We start from the raw sequence: 22,567 nt of genomic DNA on the forward strand, positions 1-22,567 counted from the left end.
ATGGTAATTTTAGTCAAACTGATTTGTGTGTGCATGTGCATGTGTGTGTGAGCACATTCACAGACAAGCCAAAAGTCCCTGTAATCACAAATACCCAACTCTCTGACTTTGTGGATCATTTGTGGCCAATTTTAAATTGCAGGCAGGCTTCTTTTTGTCCTCCACTCTACCAAAGCTTATAATAGGGAACAGGGCCATCTTCATGGGTGTGACCCATGCTTAGGAGGGCTCCACACTTGGTTTAATGCTCTCCAGTCACTGTCTTGACATTTGTAATACTTTTTAAACAAGGGGCTCTGTATTTTCCTTTTCATTTCACTGGGCCCCGCAAATTATGTAGCCATTCCTGGCAGGGATGCCCTTCTATCAGCCATCAACTGGTAAAGACTCATGAAATGCAAACTCATTTTAATATTATCCTCAACCAAGCATTATTAGCAAAGGAGGCCCATGGACGGGGGGTGGGGGATGAAACTAATCATCTATGCCAATGCTGTTCTCTATTAACAGTGGAAATAGACTCTCAGAGGGGAAAGGAATCTCAAAGATAATCTAGTTCAAGTTACACTTATGGTACAAATCAATACTGTCTACAGTCTCCCTGATATCTCATACAGCCCTTCTACTTGCAAAAACAACTCTGGTAAAGTGCAAAGTGTTGGTTTGGACCAAGAGTCAGAAAAGACTTCAACTCTCAGGTCTATCATTAACTAGCTGTGTGGGCTCAGGCAAGTTATTCTCTATCTCTGGAGTTGGGCTTTTCACTGGTAGCATAGTGGGAGGGAGTGACTAGAATTGGTGGTTCTTAGATGCTTTTGGGTCAGGGAACACTTTGTTGTGAATCTAATTAAAGTTATGGACATTCTTCCTAGAAAAATGCATACAAATACAAAATTTTGTATATAACTCTAGGGAGTTCACTGACTTTCTGAAGTCCAAATAAAGATCTCAGATCAAAGACAACTGTAGTAGACAATCCTTTTAATCCTTCTTTAGCACTAACACTCTAAATTGCATTCTTTCTAGATTACATTTGATAACTTCTGGTTGAGGATCAAACCCCAAAGCCAAATAGAACACTGAATCTTATGCTGGAAAAATCAGGTGGTTAGAGAGCACACTGAGGGCCATGTGGTGTGTAGGATAACACAGCTTCTGCTTCTCCTGCCAACATTTAAAAGTCTTGATTAATAAATAATCACAATGACAATAATTACAAGTTCCCTTAAAGCCATCATCTCCTTCCCCACAGTGCTCCTGGCAATTACTGGATCTGCCTTCTGTACATTGTAAGTCTGGTGAGCTCTCCTAGAATCCCTCCTCCGGAAGGTGATTGCGCAGTTTTGCAAATAAGTAGTGTGCCCTGGTGACCTGTGATGGTGGTTTGGAGCCTGCTTTTTCTCTCTCAGTAACAGTTAAAGATCCTCCCAACTCTGCAGCAGGAAATGCTTACATAAAGCATCAATTAAGGAGTTCTCAGTGCAGTGGTAATGAGACATACGTATTCTTTTCACCTCCTCCTATCTGCTCTCTGAATTGCTCTCCAGTCCACAACAAAAAAGTGCATTGGCTGCAAACCTCACAATTATATTACTTTTTTTCCCCAGTCACAGCAAATAGCAACAAGGCAACCACTTACTAAGTTCCCTCTAATTTTTATTAGATTTACTTTCCCCCAAGAAAGCTCTATGAGCTAATGAGGTTATAATTTATATTTAAGACTTGTCCAAAATTTCCAGCTGACTTTAATGAGAATAGCTGTGTGTCGGGGTATTTTCATATGTGGTTCCTTGCTCAGGGTAACAAGGCAAAGTTTCTTTCTGACAGCAGCCCACTTTAACATAATCCTGGAACTTGCAATCAGCTTATGAGAAGGCAAATGTTTCACCCCATGGAGCTTCTCTCCCAGCTCACAAGAACTAGCAAATACAATAGCAACTAATCCTAGACTTTCTGTCATGGAAGCAGACTATAATGTACTAAATGCCTACTTTTTTCATATAATTAAATATAGGGAAAAAAGGTTATACTGGAGCTGGCACTGAAAATGCTGTCTTGACACCATGCTCTGCCTGACACTATGACAGCTGAGCCTCAGCTAAATAAGCACAGTGGACCACTACCATTTCCTAGGCAGCCTGTTGTCTATCATGTCTGATCATCAACATAGCATGGTACGGGGCACAGATTCAGTCTCTAGCACTCTGGAGTAGGGACTAGGGAGAAGAGTGTCATAGAAAGGAAAAAGAAAATTCATCAACATCTCAGAGAAGCTGTAGAAAGTAGACTAGACTCGCAGTGAGCAAGAATAAGTGGATAAGGGGTCCTGGACTACACTTCCCAGGGGTTAGCATAATGGGTTCGTGCTGGTGTGCATATATTGAGAAGGCAGTCGAGAGTGAGTAATTATTACGGAATAATACTTTCTCTGAGCCATGTGATCACCTCCCTTGTGACTCTTCTAATTCCATATGGATTTCTGCCTTCCTGTATTCTCTCCTTCACCTCCACACAGAGATATTAACGGAATGTTCAATAACCAAGAGTCACTAATTGTCAAGATAGTCTTGTTACTTTTGCAGAGGATTCTATCCTCTGGTCACAGGACTGCACCTCTGACTTTACTGTTAGTCATCTTGCAAATATTACACTGGCTTGTAAAGAAGACTGAGTAAAAAATTGTAGCTTGCTCCTCCAAAGCCATTTGACATTGGAAAAATGACTGAATGTTCATTCTGCTTATCAGAGCAGCAGCATTTGTATGACATGGCAATGGCAAGAAGGCTGAGGGTCACCGCGTCTCTGATAACCTACTTTAGTTACTGTGAATTCAACTATAAGGGCTAGGATAGGAGACTGACATTAGGTAGCCAAGGTAAAGGTGCCATGCAGTGAAGCTGATGTGTGAAATATGACAAGATTAAGCAGATGACTTTCAACAGCTTCAGGCTAAGACTTCAGAATTTATAATAGTTGCATTTATGATGGCAATATATAATTAAAAGTAGTCTGATAGTCAATGTGAGAAATTTACATGTTACCTTCATGAACTCAGGGAACATCTAAAAATAATTTCATGATATTTAAAAGGTACTTAATGACAAGATTAAAATCTTCTTCTCCAAAAGGAATTATTGAATATAATAATAAATATTTTCTATTCTTTTAAAATACAAGAGAAATGCAAAAACAAAAACAACACAAAAGACAAAAAACCTAAAGAACCAAATGAAGGCCATGGCAACAATAGACCAATATACTATGTAGACAAAATGCTATCTATTTAAAACAAGTACCTGCTCTCAGAGATTTTTCTATCTTTTCCTATTCTCTAGTGATTTATCGTAGGATAAGATTAGCCCAGAGGCTCCTCAATTTGACACACTGCCCAGTGGCCTGAAATGCTTTGTTTATCTATTATTTCTAGCTTACTAAGAGTGTCAGAATCAGGTGTTGAATTTTCATCAAGTGTTTTTTTGGCACTTACAGACATATTCACATAGTTTTCCCCTTTAATCTGTTAAGACAGTGAATTATAGCAATAGATTTCCCAATGTTGAACCATTTTTCTCGCCCTAAAATAAACTTTACCTGGACATGATGTATTATCCTTTCAGTGAATCACTGGATTTGGTTTGGCAATCCCTTACTTAAGATCTTTACCCTACCTATTTACAAAAATAAGGGTTAAACATGATAGTGTTAGAGTGAGGTAGTTGAATGAAGAGAAACTACAGGTAGGAAATTAAAATAATCCAGGAGTGAGATAGCTATGCAACACTTTTGCCAAGAGGTTACATACAGTAAAACCTAATACTATGAGATTTTTTATTTTCTGGCTGCTTTGTCCAAGTCTAGCTGTATAAAAGCCAACATGGATAACCTATCTTGCCACCAAAGGCAGAGTGATACGCTGGCTCATGTGAAACATTTGTGAGTGCCTTTGTGTACTTGGGCACTGCTCTCCTCTCGCTGGGCAGACCCACCTTTCCATTACATAGGCAAGGCTAAGGGATCACCCTGATCCTCTATCGGTATTCATTTCTTTGTTCGGTCATTCAACAAATATGCAATATTTCATGGGTACCTCTTGTTGACAGGCAGTTTGTGGGGCACTGGGGATATGAGGTTGAACAAGACAGCATCCCTCCCCCCAGCGGAGGTTATATTCTAGTGAGAAGAACAAATATAAAAGTAAACAAATACACACACACACACACACACACACACACACACACACACATTGTAATAAAGGTTATGATGGGAAAATGCTGAGCATTATGAGAGAGCGTAACCAGGAAATTTGTGTTGAACTGTGGAGCCAAGGAAAAGCCTCTTTACCAAGAAGGGGTTTACCTTTATAGGGAAGGGCATTCTAGGCAGACAGAGTGGCATGTGTGGAAGGCCTTGAGACTTGGTAGCTTTGAGAAATTTAAAGAAGGTCAGGGTGGCTAGAGAGTCAGTTTCTCTCCAGTGCATCAAAAACAAGTGAAGAACAACAACCCTCCCTGTCCCTATCCAGTAAAAAATTGTAAGATTACTAACCCTAGCAGTATGTAGGCATATTTTGGGGGGAGGAAGGGGTTTTGGAAATAGACTCACCTTGAAAATGGACTGGCTATCCTTTGAAACAATGTGATTGATTAAAAGGGATTCAATATTGTGATGGAAAGTGAGGTGCTGTTATTCAATGACGCAGCAAACCTTCACCAAGCTGCTCTATGTGCCAGGCAGGTGATCTGTGAAGCACTGGAATATACTGAATATTATACAGGGCAGGATAATTTTTCATGTGAGAGAAGCCACACCTTGAAGGATTACCTACTTTCTGGAATTTTTTCATTTTTTAATTTTTTAGACAGAGTTTCACTCTTGTTGCCCAGGCTGGAGTGCAGTGGTGTGATCACAGCTCATTGTAACCTCCGCCTCCCAGGCTCAAGCGATTCTCCTGCCTCAGTCTCCCGAGTAGCTGGGATTACAGGCATGCACCACCACTCCCGGCTATTTTTTTTTTTTTTTTATTATTATTGTTAGTAGAGACGGGGTTTCACCATGTTGGCCAGGCTGGTCTTGAACTCCTGACCTTAGGTCATCTACTCGCCTTGGCCTCTCAGAGTGCTGGGATTACAGGCATGAGCCACCGTGCCCAGCCTACTTTCTGGAATTTTTATCAACGGTCTCCCTAATAATTACCACAAAATAATATGCCTTGCATTTGTATAATACATAACAATTAAATATGTTTTTGTGCATATGACCTAATTTGAAGACTCAAAAACTCATGAGGAAACTACATTTACTCCAGTTTGATAGATATCATAGAGACTCAAAGAAATGAAGTTATTAAGTCCAAGGTTGCATGGCTAGTAAATGGCAGAGCCAGAGCTCAAACCCAGCAACTCATAGGCAAATGTTTTCGTCTACTATGCTAGATAACAGCTATTAAGGGGGAAGACCCACAATTCAGTAGTGCTAAATAAATAACTTTTTATTTGTTCAGAATTTAAGGGACAAGGACTGGAAGCTAGGGATAACCTTGAAGTAGAAGTGCCATGTAACCCAAATGGCCAAAAATGGTGCTTGGTTATGTTGTTTTCTTGATGTAATTATTAACAGTATCTCCTTTTACTCTCAAAAGGATCTGGTTTGAATGATAATTATGTGGTCACCCAATGTTGAAAGGATACCTCTGTAGTCCCCTCTGATATGGGTTGATAGAGGGGACCAGAAGACAAGAACAGTCATAAATGCTGATCTGGAAAATAAGTCACATGGTTTGATAAGTCATTTAATTTTTCTGTTTCTGGGCTTATCATCCTACCAATGGCTTTCAAACTTTCAGGTCTGAAAGTCATGATAAGAAACACAATTTGTGGCCGGGCGTGGTGGCTCAAGCCTGTAATCCAGCACTTTGGGAGGCCGAGACGGGCGGATCACGAGGTCAGGAGATCGAGACCATCCTGGCTAACACGGTGAAACCCCGTCTCCACTAAAAAAAAAAATACAAAAAATTAGCCGGGCGAGGTGGCGGGCGCCTGTAGTCCCAGCTACTCGGGAGGCTGAGGCGAGAGAATGGCGTAAACCCGGAGGCGGAGCTTGCAGTGAGCTGAGATCCGGCCACGGCACTCCAGCCTGGGCGACAGAGCGAGACTCCGTCTCAACAAAAAAAAAAAAAAAAAAAAAAAAAAAAAAGAAACACAATTTGTTAATTGTGACTCAGCATCCACATGGGGAGATACACACACACACACACACACACACAGACACACACTTGAAACAAAATTTTCCAAGACAATACTGTCTTTGCAGCATCACATTCTGGTATGTTCTATTTAATTCTGCTCACTTCGGTTCTATTATATTCCATCACATTCTATTCAATTTTTCAAAACAAAAGTGCTGATTGACTCACCAAATAGATTTCACAATCTACTAATGGGCGTGACCAGCAGTTTGAAATGGGCACAAGACCACTTGCTTATGAAAGTATTAGTGAAGGCCATTTGAAAACCTTGGTAGGAACTCTCACTTTTGGAAATCCTATCTTATATCTTATAAGACATATTAAAATGTATACAACTCATATCCTACATTAACATATTTCATATGTAAGGATGAAAATGAGTTGTAGTTCACAAGCTGACATGATGCTCCATTTTTCAGACACTTATTTAAACATTTATTAATGTTGATTTTCACATTTCCTTTTCATCTTCTGGTGACAATAAACTTGTTTTTTAGGTAGCAAACATTTTGTAGGTCCTTGAAAAACTCATATCCTTGGCACTGTGCCTATAAAGTTGAATGGATAAAACAGCCCTGCTCTCAGTTAACGATTATGAATTCATGAGTGGGGAGAAATGATGAAAGATTATTATATCTGTTAGCTTCTCTGACAGAAAACCACTGGGGCGTTGAACTGGGTACCCAGTAAGGTGGGTTGGTTACTTTAGTGAGGAGAGGCAGCATTGAAAGGCATACAGAACTCAGGACTGGGAGACCCGAGTTTGAATCCCTGCTCTGTACAGGACTCTAGGCCAGTTACTTTTCTTTCTGACCCTCCCCTTTGCAACATGAAGATCATACTAATTCTGCCATGCCTACCAGGCAGGAATGTTATAAGGATTAAAATGAGATAATGTATGTGAAAGTAGTTTGCAAATTGTAAAGCACTACCCATTTGTTATTAAAATATTCAGTGGATGCTATTTTTGTGGCTGCCCAACCTGCTTAGGTTTTACTGAAGGGAAATTTATGAACGCTAAAGCATCGTTCTCAGGAATGTTTTGTGTGCACAAAGCAACCATAGCTTAGCACCTATTACTATTAATGTTCCCCTGTTTCTCTCTAACCAATTTAGACAGACTCCTATGTGTCATGAACCTTTAGGAAGTGTAGTTCTCCCAAAAACACCATTCTTTGTTGCCAAACTACTGTACTAAATAATTATGCAATTGTTGTTGCCAATAACCTTGAAGAAAAATAGAACTGTTTATGGCAGAGCTACTAACAGTGGATGGCTGATTTCCTGAACTTCCAGGACTCCAAACTGCTGCAATATAATTTAATTAAAATAAAGACGAGGCAGAATACTTTATTACATATTGATAATGTATGCAGACACAGGCGGACATCGGGAATTATTGTGACAAAATTCACATAATGGATGCAGATCAGAGCCCCTGAACAAGCCAGTTTGTCAAATTAAATAAGCCATCTCTAGAATTTTAACAGCCCTGTGAACTTAACAGTAATGATTTTTTTTTTTTTTACATTGTTTTGCAAGCAGCAGAGTTGGGAAAGAAACTAAATAAAATACAATGATTTCCAGACATCGTACTTTATTTAGAATCAAAGAATAAAACACTAAGTCCAAATTATTTAAAACGCTCACATGGAGTTTTTAGCAGGGGAGGCTTGTCTGTATATCAGACAACAAAATCTTTAAGCCAGATGAACTAGTGATTGTGGCTTTTGTACTGGAACCCTGGGGATGATTTTACTCTTCTTCTACTTGATCAATATTGTACTTGGATTAATCAATCTTATCAGTTACCATTGATACTTCTCCAAGGAAGGAGTTCATACAACCCCTGTTTTTAATTTAGTCACTCTGGTATTATCCCTTCAGTTGCAAAGTCTGTTTCCTTACAAAAAATGGTGGTATATCCTAGGATCTCAAGCACTTCTTTTCTCATTTTCCCTGTCCCTCAACACTCTATTCTTCTCCTGTGATATTCGAGCCCTTAGAGATTACACCAATTCCCAACAGCCGAGCTACATGGAAAACAAGAGTCCCACATTTCAAATTAATTTAGATATTCACCATCACTTTAAATTCAGCTTGTTTAAACCTGAACCTTTCTTTCTCCATCACCCAGAAGTGAGTGGACCAGAGATTCATATTTAACTGGCATGGGAGGAAAAAGAGTGGGAGACCTTTCTAGTTACAGTTTTAACCAAAATCCTTGCTCTAACTGGACTGCATGAATGCCGATCATATCTTATATTAGTTTCCAATCTCTGCTGTAACAAATTACCAAACACTTAAAAGCTTCAAACAAGAAAAATTTCTCATCTTGCAGTTATGGAGGTCAGAATTCTCAAATGGGTCTCACTGAGCAAAAATCAAGGTGTCAGTAGGGCTGAGTTCCTTTCCAGAGGCTCTAAGGAAAATCCATTTCTTTGCCTTTTCCAGCTTCTAGTAGCTGCTTACGTGCCTTAGTTTGTGGCTCTCTTCCCTCATCTTCAAAGCCAGCAATATTGCATCTCTCTGTGCCTTTCTTCCATAGTTATATCTGTTTGGATGAACGGAGGCAAGATGGTGCACTTCCGGGTTCTTCATCCCCCCCAACTTTTCCCGCGCGCGAAAATGCAGCCAGCAACCCGGGAAGGTGCAGACCAACTAGGCATGCGCCAGGTGACGTCAATCCGAAGAGACCAAGATTTACCTGGTCGCACCTGTGGAACGCCCCCTGACACGCCCATGCCCCGCCTATTGCCCTCCCACTCCTAGAAAAGCCACTCCGGAGGGACGCCAGGCGGCCTTCTCACAGCCCCACTCCTGTCGGGATGTCGGGACTGTGGGAACTCCGTCCGAGAGCCCCACCGGGGGACTCTGTCGGCCTTCTTTGCTGGAGGCCGACAGACCTCTTCCCCACACCTTAGGTGACCAAAGTAAACTTGCAGTTTTGCTCCTACACTTGCCTAGTCGCTGGTTCTTTTGTGCCCGCTCTGGTGGTCTTAGAAAAACAAATCAATATCCTCATGTAACTCTGACCTCCCCTTCCACTCCTTCTCTACTTGTAAGGACCCTTACGACAAATTGAGCCTACCCAGATAGACCAGGATAATCTCTAATCTCAAATCAGAAGTTAACAATCTTAATTTCATCTGTAAGCTTAATTCTCTTTTGGCATGCAACATAACATATTCATAGTTTCAAAGGATGGACATCTTTGTGGGGGTGGCTATTATTCTGCCTACCAATAGTTACACTAGTATTTCTGAATTTGAAGCAAATCTGAAAAGTGTCAGATACAGCACTGTTGCTGGTGCAAAATTGAGTCTATTTCTTCCCATATCAGTTAAGTGATTAAAAATATCACCAGGAGTACAAATAGACATTTCCATTTCCTTCTTTGTTTATTTAGATTTAATCATAAATATTAAGGTATCAGCTCAATGGTTGTATATTTGATCCTATTTGTTTCCATTCATTTATTATCTGAACTATTTATCATCTACTGTGTTCTTACAGAGCTCACAATCCATCTTCAGAGTAGTAGATTCTCCAACTTCATTCTACCAACTGTTCAGAAATTTTACCATTGTCAGAAAATGGATCTCTTGAAAACATTATGCCATGAAAAACAAGCCAGACACAAAAGACCATATATTGTATGATTCCATGTGTTTCAAATATCCAGAACAGATAAATCCATATAGACAAAATGGAGATGAGCAGATTCTAGGACTTGGGGGAGGGAGGAGTGGGGAGTGACTGCTAATGTGTATGGGGCTACTTCGTGGAGTGATGATGAAAATGTTCTGGAATTAGATATTGGTGGTAGTTGTATAACCTTGCGAAAATACTAAAAACCAATGATTGTACACTTTAAGTGAGTGAACTTTATGGTCTATGAATTATACCTCAATAAGCCTGTTATTTAAAAAAAATGAAGTTGAGCTGCATTTATGTGAACCCTAGTGAGAAATGACCACTAGATGCTGTACTGGTCAGTTCTTCATGAGAGGACTGGGTAAATTTCTAAGTGTCATGATTTTAGAAAAAAAGCAAAAAACAAAAACAAAAACAACCCCTCAAAACCTAGCTGGGGTCTAAGGATGATCATAAAGAATTAGAAAATATGAAAAACTATTTAAAAGATCAACAAATATAGGTGTTGGTGTTTTGAAAAATTAGTAAGATAGATAGGCCACTAATTAGATTAATAAAGAAGAAAAGAGAGAAGGTCCAAATAAACAAAACTAGAAAAAACAAAGGGGATATTACCACTGACTCCACAGAAATGTAAATAACCATCAGAAAATACTATGAACACCTAGGAAGAGATTAATAAATTCATGGACACATACACCCTCCCAAGATTGAACCAGGAAGAAATTGATTCCCCGAAAAGACCAATAATGAGCTCTGAAATGGAATCAGTAATAAATAGCCTACCAATCAACCAACCAACCAACAAAAAAACCCAGGACCAGATGGATTCACAGCGAAATTCTAGCAGATGTACAAAGACAGCTGGTACCATTCCCACCAGAATTATTCCAAAAAATTGAGGAGGGACTCCTCCCCCCCAACTCATTCTATGAGGCCAGCATCATCCTGATACCAAAACCTGGCAGAGACACAACAGAAAAGAAAACTTCAGGTCAATATCCTGATGAATGTTGATGCAAAAATCCTTAAAAAAAAATACTTGCAAACTGAATCCAGCAGCACTTCAAAAAGCTAATCCACTATGATCAAGTATACTTCATCCCTGGGATGTAAAGTTGGTTCGACATACTCAAATTAATAAATGTGATTCATTACATAAATGGAACTAGAGAAAAAAACCACTTGATTATCTCAATAGATGCATAAACAGCTTTGATAAAATTCAACATGCATTCATGTTAAAAACTCTCTATTATAAACTAGATATTGAAGGAACATAGCTCAAAATAGTAAGAGCCGTCTATGACAAACCTATAGCCAACATCTTACTGAATGGGCAAAACCTGGAAGCATTCCTCTTGAAAACTGGTACAAAACAAGGATGCCCTCTCTCATCAGTCCTATTCAACATGGCATTGGAAGTCCTGGCCAGAGGAATACAGCAAGAAAAAGAAATAAAGGGCATCCAAATAGGAAGACAGGAAGTCAAACTATCCTGTTAGCAAATAACATGATTCTATATCTAGAAATCCCCATAGATTTGGCCCCAAAGCTCCTTTAGCTGATAACTTCAGCAAGTTTCAGGATACAAAATCAATGTACAAAAATCACTAGCATTCCATATACCAATAACAGCCAAGCTGAGAGCCAAATCAGGAACACACTTCCATTCACAATACTCACAAGAAGAATAAAATACCTAGGAATACAGTTAACCAGGGAGGTGAAAAATCTCTCAAAGAGAATTACAAAACACTGCTCAGATAAATCTGAGATAACACATAAACAAACAGAAAAACATTCTATGCTCATGGATAAGAAGCATCAATATCGTAAAAATGACCATACCACCGAAAGCAATTTACAGATTCAATGCTATTTTCATCAAACTACCAATGACATTCTTCACAAAATTAGAAAAAATATACTCTAAAATTCATATGGAACCACAAAAAAAGCCTAATAGCCAAGGCAATCCTAAACAAAAAGAAAAAAAGCTGGAGGCCTCACATTACTCAACTTCAAGCTATACTACAGTGTTACAGTGACTAAAACAGCGTGGTACTGGTATAAAAACAGACACACAGACCAATGGAACAGAATAGAGAGCCCAGAAATAAGGTCGCACATCTACAACCACCTGATCTTCAACAAAGCTGACAAAAACAAGCAATGGGGAAAGGACTCCCTATTCAAAAAACAGTGCTGCAATAACTGGCTAGCCATATACAGAAGATTGAAACTGGACCCCTTACTTACACCATATATAGAAATCAACTCAAGATGGATTAAAGACTTAGGTGTAAAACCCAAAATTATAAAAACCCTGGAAGACAATTGAGGTAATACCATTTTGGACATAGCAACAGACAAAGATTTCATGAGGAAGACACCAAAAGCAATCACAACAAAAGCAAAAATTGACAAACGGGATCTAATAAAATTTAAGAGCTTATGCACAGCAAAAGAAACTATCAACAGAGTAAACAGCTAACCTAAAGAATAGGAGAAAATATTTGCAAACTATGCATCTGACAAATGTCTAATATCCAGCATCTATAAGGAACTTAAACAAATTAATAAGAAAAAAATTAACAACCCTATTAAAAAGTAGGCAAAGGGCACGAACAGATGCTTTTCAAAAGAAGACATATATGTGGCCAATAGCATGTTAAAAAAAACTCAATATCACCCATTATTAGAGAAATGCAAATTTTAAAAAAAGTCAAAAAATAATAGATGCTGGCGAGGTTGTAGAGAAAAGGGAACAATTAAACACTGTTGGTGGGAGCATAAATTAGTTCAGCCATTGTGGAAAGCAGTGTGTCAATTCCTGAAAGACCTAAAAACAGAATTGCCACTCGACCCAGAAATCCTATTCTTTGGATAGGAATATAAACCATTCTACCATAAAGACACATGCACACAAATGTTCATTGCAGCACTATTCACAATAGCAAAGATGTGGAATCACCCTAAATACCCATCAATGACAGACTGGATAAAAAAGATGTGGTACTTATATACCATGGAATACCGTACAGCTATAAAAAAGAATGACATCGTGTCTTTCGCGGAAACATGGATGGAGCTGGAGGTTATTATCCTTAGCAAACTAACACAGAAACAGAAAACCAAATACCGCATGTTCTCTCTTATAAGTGGGAGCTAAATGATGATAATTCATGGACACAAAGAGGGGAACAACAGACACTGGGGCCTATTTAAGGGTGGAGGCTGGGAGGAGGGAAAGGAGCAAAAAAAATAACTACTGGGTACTAGGCTTAGTAAATGGGTGCCAAAACAATCTGTACCACAAACCCTGTGACACGAATTTACCTATATAACAAGCCTACACACATACCCATGAACCTAAAATAAAAGTTTAAAAATAATAATTAAAATAATTAGAAAATAAGGACCTATAGAGAAAAATTAGAGGAATTTTGGATTATCCGCCTAGTGAAGGAAATGCTGTAGGATAATATCATGGAGAAGAGAATTAGAGACTTTGAGTATGATTCGGTGAGGGTCTCAGCAAGATAAGATGTCGCACTTGTAAATGTTCACTGCAGAGGGTTTGAATTAAGGCATGGGCAGAGTTAAGAGAATTATCAAGGAAGGGAGAGCCACCTAAGCACTGGCATAACTGGTAAACTTTCTGGGCTTGTAGGGGGAAGAGGAGGGAGTGATGATACAGAAGGCAAGATAGAGCATGGGGATTTGGAGGAGGCGCTACTAGACAGGAGCTGCTATTGTCTAATGTAGTCTGCAGTAAAGCAGGAAGAGGGATAAATACCCTGACCTTGTTCTTGTTCTACAGTCTCCAGATGGTGCCACTCATTGAGCAAATCAAGTGGGAAGTTAAAGAGCAAGGCGTTCAGGGAATGCAGTCCATGGAAACCAGCCTCTCAGAGCACAGAGAAGGACAGAAAAGAGATTATGTGTGTGTGTTTGTGGGGGGCGGAGGGGTGGGGTGGGCAGGGAGGGGAAATGGAGAGTAAGTAGCACAAGTGCCTGCCTGTTATACTCACAACACCATTCTTAGAGAAGCTGAGGCAACAAATACCTGCATAGACTCCATGCTTTATACTATGTGATCACAGGACCCTGGCCACAACAAAACTGAAAAAAAGCAATACCAGCAACTGACATTTGTTGAATGCTTACGATGTGCCAAGCACTTTATGTTACTCACCTCATTTAATCATCATATCGTAACAAACCTATGAGTAACATAATCTTTATGATAATCACTTTATAGATGGAGAAACTGTGGCATTTGGAGATTAAGTAATTTATCCAATGTCACATAGCTCGTAAGTAGAGAAGGAATGATCTGAACCCAGGGAAAGAGGCTGGCTCCAGAGTTGTTCTCATAACCACTACACTAATAGAATAGGGATTAAGCAGGACTCTGTAGGCTGGTCAGCAACTTTCATGGTAGCCTAATGCTAAAGTTCTGCCTTACAAGGGTGTCCTGGACTGCACAGTAAATGGCTGACACAATACAATATTTTCTCTAAGAGGAACCTGAATGCAAGATACACTGCAAGTTAGCAGACCACATAGAATGTGAAGAGCTGAGAGAGAGAAGGAGGGTCGTTAGTATGGCAGGAGGAGAGATGAAGTCAGTCTTAAGTATGGCTGAGTCACCACTGTGGGAAGCAGTGGACTTGGAAAAAACTTGAACTGGTTTTGAGTTGATGGAGCAGATGCTGACCTTCTAGAAATGCAATGCATCCTGAACAAGGCTGTAAGTTTGAGGCCTGCTTGTGAGGCTACTGATGGTATTTCTTGTACTTTCTTGTTTTCTTGTGTGTCTTTACAATAATTTCCCATTTACTGAGGAAATATGAACCTGTCCATATTCCTTGCTTTCCAGTAAAGTCCAACACAAATGAGTTAATTATTTAAATATATGAGGGTCTCTTGGGCAGAGAAGAGTCATCAGTCTCTCTCTCCCTCTCTCTCTCTCTCTCTCTCTCTCTCTCTCTCTCTCACTCTCACTCTCTCTCCCTCTGGGAAGAGAAAATTGACATACTATGGTCTAAGAAATATAGTTCAGCTCTATGGGGATTATATCATGACAGACACTTCCAAGGGAGGATGTCTAAATGTCTCTTTTGGAGAACTTTAAAATAATCTTCTCATCTGTCCAAGGGTGATTTACATGAGCTACTGCCTGAAGGTACAAGGATCAAAGGCTCCCAAACTGCAGAGCTACAAACCTGTATCAAGTTCCTTAGGAAGGTTTCTCTGTTTTCTACAGAGTGACAGAGATAAAGACTTTGGTGTTAGTCTATCTCACTCTGATTGTCAGGGTTCGATTGCTTGCCATCATTTCTTAAAACAGGCTGTTTTTTCTTTTCTGCTATTAAGGTATCCCTCATTTATGAAATTATGGTAGTGGTAGGAATAGTATATTATAGTGAGTTCTTTTAAAAATATTCTTACTTGACAAAATAAAACATTGGCAAATCTATCTCTGCCTCATTTTAAAAAAATGTCATATGTCTGGGAGAATTAAGTATCTGAAAACCACAGGCCCAAAGGACCTCTTCAGGTCCCTGCTATCTATAAGATGCTAGGTTTTAAGGTCTTGAGATTACAGAAAATCAAAAAGAATAGGAAGGCAGGATGATTTTTTATTTAACCTGAAGAAGTAACAAGTTAATGAAGTCTAACCATCTTAGACATAAAAGATAATAAGTGGAGATGGCTATAAGTTAGAATTTTGTAGTCTCTAAGTAGAAATGACAGTCTAAACGTCAAATCCAAAAACATGGCCTATAGAATGCCACACCAAAGGTCACATTTAGAAGGCAGCATTCGGCTCTGGTGACAGTTACAAGTCAGATATTGCGTGATTCCTTTGGTACGCAGCCATCATGAAAGGGGAACTAAAATCTTTTTGAAGCAAAAATGTGTCAAAAGGGAACTCTAAACTGCCTCAAGGGAGTGTTTAAATGAAAAATGCCTTAGATCCTTCAAACAGAAGAAAATCAATAATTATTCCAAATACAAATTAACACACAACAAGTATTTTCTGTTCTGTGCATGTAATACTGCTATTTACATATAATTAGTTCAACATACCCAAAGCCTCTGCCAGGCCCCAAACCTTCTGTCCATAGATGTCGGTCTTGTTCCAAGCAAACGTGTAGACAAGATTAATTGCGGCGGGAAACCACTTCTGTGTGAGTCGCCCTTCCACAGCTACTGTGAGGTGTACTTTTATCATCCCGACAGGAATCGTTGAATGTGTCAGAAGGATCCGTAGCAGGGTTTTATACCCAGGGGTGCGGCTGCTCAGGTAACTCAGGCTCACAAAGCTGGAGGGAATGGGAATCTCCTCCTGTACAACCTGAAATAATAATAATAATAAAAAAAGCCAAATAGGCTCTTGTCAGTGGTCGCAGGTAGATGAGGATATTGCGCGCTTAGTTATCTTTGAAACATGCCAAAGGAGAGAGCTTAAACAGGTCTAAGGATGTCAAGGCATTTGTTCTTGAATCTTTGTGAGACTGTATAATAATAGGTTTTGAATTTTGCACCAAACCTGAATGGAGACAAGACCCAAACTTAAGGATTGTTTTTATTTTTTCCCATACCAGGAAAGATTGTGTAAGGAACAATTTCAGCTTTTCAACAGTGTTCCAAAAACTGCTTAGTAGGAGTTGAAAAAGATCATACCGCTGAATGTCAAGCAATTCAGTACTATGGGCTCCATTAAGGGGTCTTTTTCTTATATAAACATACACAAAATCTTGTTTGGTGTTAAGTCGTATATCATAAAACCATTGGTGTAATCCTTATTCAGGCTAGGCTCTCTAAGAGGAAGAACTTGAGAAGCAGGCCCAGCAAGTGATATTTTATGACAAAGATTATAGTTTCCCTAGAATTAATCTTTACTGATGCCATCAAATTCGTTTTCTTTGGAGCTTTGAAATGACCCTGAGGCCAAATTTTTAATCAAATTTTTCTCTTATATTTTTTCTGTGCCTGGATGTAGCAATGGCTGGGAACAAGTTTCTCCAAGTTGGCACTTGTGACTGAGAAGCAAATAACTTCCACTAATTCCTCTGCAAATTTTACACTAAACGTTGGTCTCAGAGTAAAAATACCACTTGGCTTCTTTGATTAATTGCTATTATTTGTTTGCTTATCACCACAGATAAAGTTAAATAACCAAAGGTGGTAACTAAAACTGAATCATGTGTTCTATGACTTTCATCTTTCAAAAGACCTCTGAAGAAAAAGCCTATCCTATTCAATACACTTAAGGTGACATGAGTAGTGTAGATATTTTCATGCTTTTATTCATTTTTACCTCAGAACCTTGTCCCCTCTTTTCCAAACTTGTGCACATAGCAGAACTGATTGTTAAACATATGGTATCTCATATTGTCCAGGATTTTTAGTCTTTCTTCTGTTTCTGAGGACACGATCCTTTTTTGTACACTTTGCCTAATGTTTCTCCCTCTACATTAGCCATTTGATACCAGAGTTGTCCACCAGCTGTCTTCTCAGATGGTGACAGAAGTACAATAGAGAAGGATAGCATGACACTCACCAACTTAGTAGTTCATTTTCCTAAGAAAACATGCAATCCTAGATAAGTCTGGAAACTTTCGTGCTGAAAGAAGACCCATACTTCCTAATGACATCCGTGAAGGAATTGGTGTACAAATCAAATGTACTCATTAAACACTGTCTTGTTTTTTCTTCCTTTCTAAGCAAAGAGCAATGGAAAAGATAATGGGTAGCTCTTTGGACTGCTTTTCCTGAAGGGCAGTATTTTTGTGTAAGCCTTTCCAAAGTGGTATTCTCTGGGTACTGCTAAGAGCTGGTGGGTGGTGTTATGATGAAAGAACAATCAATTCTATCTTGGAGCATGCATTTACTTCTGGATTTCTGGATCTGTAAGACCTATGAGTCCATTTTGGTGCTTCCACATTTAATTATCATTAAAATGTTTCTATAATGTGGTGAGGGAATTGTACTATGGTTGTTTGAATGGCTTAATATTGAAATTACAATATTGAATGCTCAATAAAGAATAATTCTCAGGAATGTTAAAATATCAAGGTTCAAAAATGTCTTCTCCTGACTATAAAGCTTGAACACTCAGAAGCAAAGCTTTTTTGAAAAAAAAAAAAAAAAAAACCGAAACTGCACAGGCTTGAAAACTATGTTTACTTTACACAGCTAGACAAGAGAAGTTATCATGTCTTCTAAGAATAATGACAATGATACAAACTAGACAATAGAAGAAAACTAGAATTTTTTTCTTTTCTTCTTTTTTTTTTTTTTGAGACAGAGTTTCACTCTTGTTGCCCAGGCTGGAGTGCAATGGTGTGATCTTGGCTCATTGCAATCTCCTTCTCCCGGGTTCAAGCAATTCTCCTTCCTCAGCCTCTGGAGTAGTTGGGATTACAGGCATGCACCCCCACGCCTGACTAATTTTGTATTTTTAGTAGAGGCGGGGTTTCTCCATGTTGGTCAGGTTGGTCTTGAACTCTCAATCTCAGGTGATCTTCCCACCTCGGCCTCCCAAAGTGCTGGGATTACAGGCGTGAGCCACCATGCCCAGCTCAAAAACTCAATTTCTTAAGGATTTTTAATTTCAGAACCACAAACAGTCCAAGCTCATGGATTATACTGTTATTACTAATAAGCCAGCTAGCTTTGTTCTTAGAGCACAGTGTTTATTAGGTCAAGGATTGGGGTTTAATTCTTATGAAAGCTACTTAATCTTGTTCTGTTCCATGGCCACAGATAGCATTCTAATGCCCTGGCCAATTATGTTAAAAATGTGTGCCAGAAAAACATTTGACGACTTCTCTTGACAAATAAAGGGTAGCACATTATAAGGATGGCAACAAGAATAGGAAAAGGAATGTAGCTATTATCCACTGTTGACAACTCCATGATATTATTATTTTATACATTCAAAGGCCAATATACTCACCTGCAGCTCAGGAACAATAGTTCCCCTCTCTGGACAGGATCCTCCAAATGATGTGAGTGGTGAAGGAAGCACAATAGGGTTTGGGCTGATAAAGTTGGAGATATCACAGGATGGCGGGTCTGATACGACTCTCTGCATGGTGACTTTCTCCACCACAATAAACTGATTCCAAGGCAACCAGAGTGTCCTCTTCTCAGGCAGGAAAGGTGATCGGTCGAAGATTAAGATGACGGAGATACCACCGATGGCTACGAGGTCAAAGCTGAGAAGGAAAAAACATAAGACAGTTGCAATCAAATGAAAAATTTAAAAATTCCAGTTAAAAAAATAGGTTAATTTCAGTGCCGTTTCCTTTTTTGGGGGACTCAACTATATCCACTTGTATTGTCTATCTTATAAATTCTCTCTAGCAATATATTCATTCAATAGATGACTTCTTTTCACTCTTTTCACTATCTAGCGGTCTTCTAAGAAGCCTTTCCATGTCACCAGTTGATATTCCCTCGAAATTTGTAAACCGTTTTATTTTTTATTTTTTATTTTTTTTTTGAGATGGAGTCTCGCTCTGTCACCTCAGGCTGGAGTGCAGTGGTGTGATCTTGGCTCACCACAACCTCCGCCTCCCGGGTTCGAGCAATTCTCCTGTCTCAGCCTCCCGAGTAGCTAGGACTACAGGTGTACACCACCATGCCAGGCTAATTTTTGTATTCTTTAATAGAGACGGGATTTCACCATATTTGTCAAGCTGTTCTTGAACTCCTGACCTTAGGTGATTCACCCACCTCGGCCTCCCAAAGTGCTGGGATTACAGGCGTGAGCCACTGTGCCCAGCCTGTAAACCAATTAATTTTAATGCTGTCTTACACAAAATCACTGCATGTATTTCTGCAAAGCCAAATCTGACACAGCTTCTCCACTTATGCTAAAGATAACAGAAAGATGACCATCTAACATTTAGCAGCATCTTTGAGAATGATGCATTATTCATTTTCCAAAAAATCCTATAATGTAACATAAGAAAAGTAAGGAGCCAAAAGGTTAAATATCTTGTTCAGGGTCACAAACATCGTGTCAGAAACCAGACAGTGTCTTTGAGACGGCATTTGGAGAAAGACATCAGCAGAGTTCAATTGTTAGGGAAAATTTCTTTGAACTCAGCTATGCCCGACCGAGCCCTATCTACATTTGACTACCCTCTTTGGCCTCCTAGTCTACTTGAATCTCAGATTTAAGATCTCTGGTTTGCTTCACAACGGTTTTTGGTTTCTTTTTGTAAGACAGCCTGTAATGAACCCTGCACAACTTCACCAACAACTCCTTCTCTATCTATGACAAAGCAAGACTACCTCTGCTGCAAGCCGACTCTGTCTATCTCTAGATGTGGTCTATGACAAGACTATTGCATTGGAGCCGAACAGATTCAGATTTCATTTTATTCTGCACTAGATGGTTCTACCTTACTTCTCTTTTAAGTATAATGACATCTTTGAGATGATGTACTTGAGAGCATTTGAAAAGCATAAACTCCTATATAAAAAGTAAGATAATGATAAATTATCATTTTTATGTTAAAAATGGATAAAGGGCAATATGATGTTCCTTAATATTCAAGGCAACTTAAATCCACAAGAGAGAGATGTAAGCAATTGCCTGCATTAAAAAAGATCTTTCAGCAAAACACTTCTTCAATGATAAAAAGCCCTGATAGGGAGTCAGACTTAATTATGGACATCTCACCACTCTCCTCTTATGACATTTATTATATTTATTATAGTATTACCAATTGTGTTTTGTTGCAGAAATCTTGCAGATAAAGATAAATGAACAGTAACAAAGGATGGATAATACCGTGTTTTTTATTGCTGCTTTTTCAGTGAAGTAGCTTTATATTAAGGCAGTTTCCAAAAATAGGATTTGAAGAACTGTGTTAGCTACAGAAAATAATCTAGGTATGAACTAAAGAAAACCCAAACGGTTTATGGTTTAAGACAGAGGGTCTGAATTCATAATAATACGGGAGCAGTTTAAGGCAAGTGTAGTGGGGAAAATCTGACACTACTTGTCAAGAAACCTTTCCTCTAGTTCACCTTCTTTGTGGATTTAAGTATGTATCCTTGGGGAAGTTTATATGCCTCACCCAACCTTGACTCTTGACTCGAAATTTAAGTGCTTATTTATTTAAAAACATAAAACAAACACAAACATGAAAACTAAATAAACGACCCAGATAAGAACGTAAGTGCCCAGAAATATTATCTCTCTTTTTTAAAAAACCTTTTATTCAGTCCTTCTAGAAAGATTATGCAGACAGGCCAGGCATCTTGTTTTGTAGAAAGAATGTGGGTTTGGTTTCACATATATCTGGGTTTGAATCCCAGCTTTGCCCTGTTAACTTTGTGTCTTTGGGCTATTTAACCTTACTGAGATGCAGTTTTCTCACCAGTAAAATGAAGCCTCTATAATCTATCTCTTAGCTGCTATTGTAAATGAATAAATGAGATAAAGAATTAAGGGTCAAGAATGTAGTAGGAACTCAACAACTGTTACCTTTCTTCTCAAATCAGATCCATTGTCTACTACATTTGCCATATGTTTTCCTTTTTTTGTAGTTCAAGTGAACTATAGGCCAGCTTTTGATTATATCCATGAGCAGATACTGATTTTTAGGGTCTCCTTGGAACTTCCTTTAGGCTTCTTATGATGGTTCATTTTATATCTCTACTTGGCTAGGTTATAGTTCTGAGTTATTTAATGAAACATCAATGTAGGTATTGCTGTGGAGGTCTTTTGGAGATGTGGTTAATATCTATAATCAGTGAATTTAAGTAAAGGAGATGGTCCTTGATAATGTGGGTGGGCAAAACTGTTTCTGTGAGGAAGAAGAAATTCTGCCTTAAGACCACTGCATCTCTTTCCTGAGAGTTTCCAGTCTTCTAGCCTGCCTCACAGATTTCAGACTTGCCAGTCCCCACAATCTTTTTTTTTTTTTTTTTTTGAGACCCATTAAAAAAGTTTAATGAGAAAAAAAAAAAAAACAGTATGAACACTTAGGATCTGCAAGGAATATACTTAGCTTTTTTTTTTTTTTATTACACTTTAAGTTCTAGGGTACATGTGCATAACGTGCAGGATTGTTACATATGTATACTTGTGCCATGTTGGTGTGCTGCACCCATCAACTCGTCAGCATCCATCAACTCGTCATTTACATCAGGTACAACTCCCATTGTAATCCCTCCCCCTCCCCCCTCCCCATGATAGGCCCCGGTGTGTGATGTTCCCCTTCCCGAGTCCAAGTGATGTCATTCTTCAGTTCCCACCTACGAGTGAGAACATGCGGTGTTTGGTTTTCTGTTCTTGTGATAGTTTGCTGAGAATGATGGTTTCCAGCGGCATCCATGTCCCTACAAAGGACACAAACTCATCCTTTTTTATGGCTGCATAGTATTCCATGGTGTATATGTGCCACATTTTCTTAATCCAGTCTGTCACTGATGGACATTTGGGTTGATTCCAAGTCTTTGCTATTGTGAATAGTGCCGCAATAAACATACGTGTGCATGTGTCTTTATAGCAGCATGATTTGTAATCCTTTGGGTATATACCCAGTAATGGGATGGCTGGGTCATACGGTACTTCTAGTTCTAGATCCTTGAGGAATCGCCATACTGTTTTCCATAATGGTTGAA

At 39.0% G+C, this 22,567-nt stretch overlaps 1 protein-coding gene across 1 annotated transcript in view; it reads right to left on the reverse strand.

Moving 5' to 3' along the window:
* Nucleotides 1-22,567, reverse strand: part of LOC117078435 (teneurin-1) — a 174,971-nt gene that overhangs the window by 110,023 nt on the left and 42,381 nt on the right. Inside the window, exons 6-7 of the mRNA XM_033201989.1 lie at nucleotides 18,879-19,140; nucleotides 16,004-16,271 (exon numbers count right to left, since the gene is read on the reverse strand). Of these exons, the coding sequence (XP_033057880.1) occupies nucleotides 16,004-16,271; nucleotides 18,879-19,140 (530 nt within the window). The remainder of the gene's footprint in view (nucleotides 1-16,003; nucleotides 16,272-18,878; nucleotides 19,141-22,567) is intronic.

The sequence above is a fragment of the Trachypithecus francoisi genome, unplaced genomic scaffold (genome assembly GCF_009764315.1).
Source record: "Trachypithecus francoisi isolate TF-2019V2 unplaced genomic scaffold, Tfra_2.0 Lachesis_group6, whole genome shotgun sequence".
NCBI classification, from domain to species: domain Eukaryota; kingdom Metazoa; phylum Chordata; class Mammalia; order Primates; family Cercopithecidae; genus Trachypithecus; species Trachypithecus francoisi.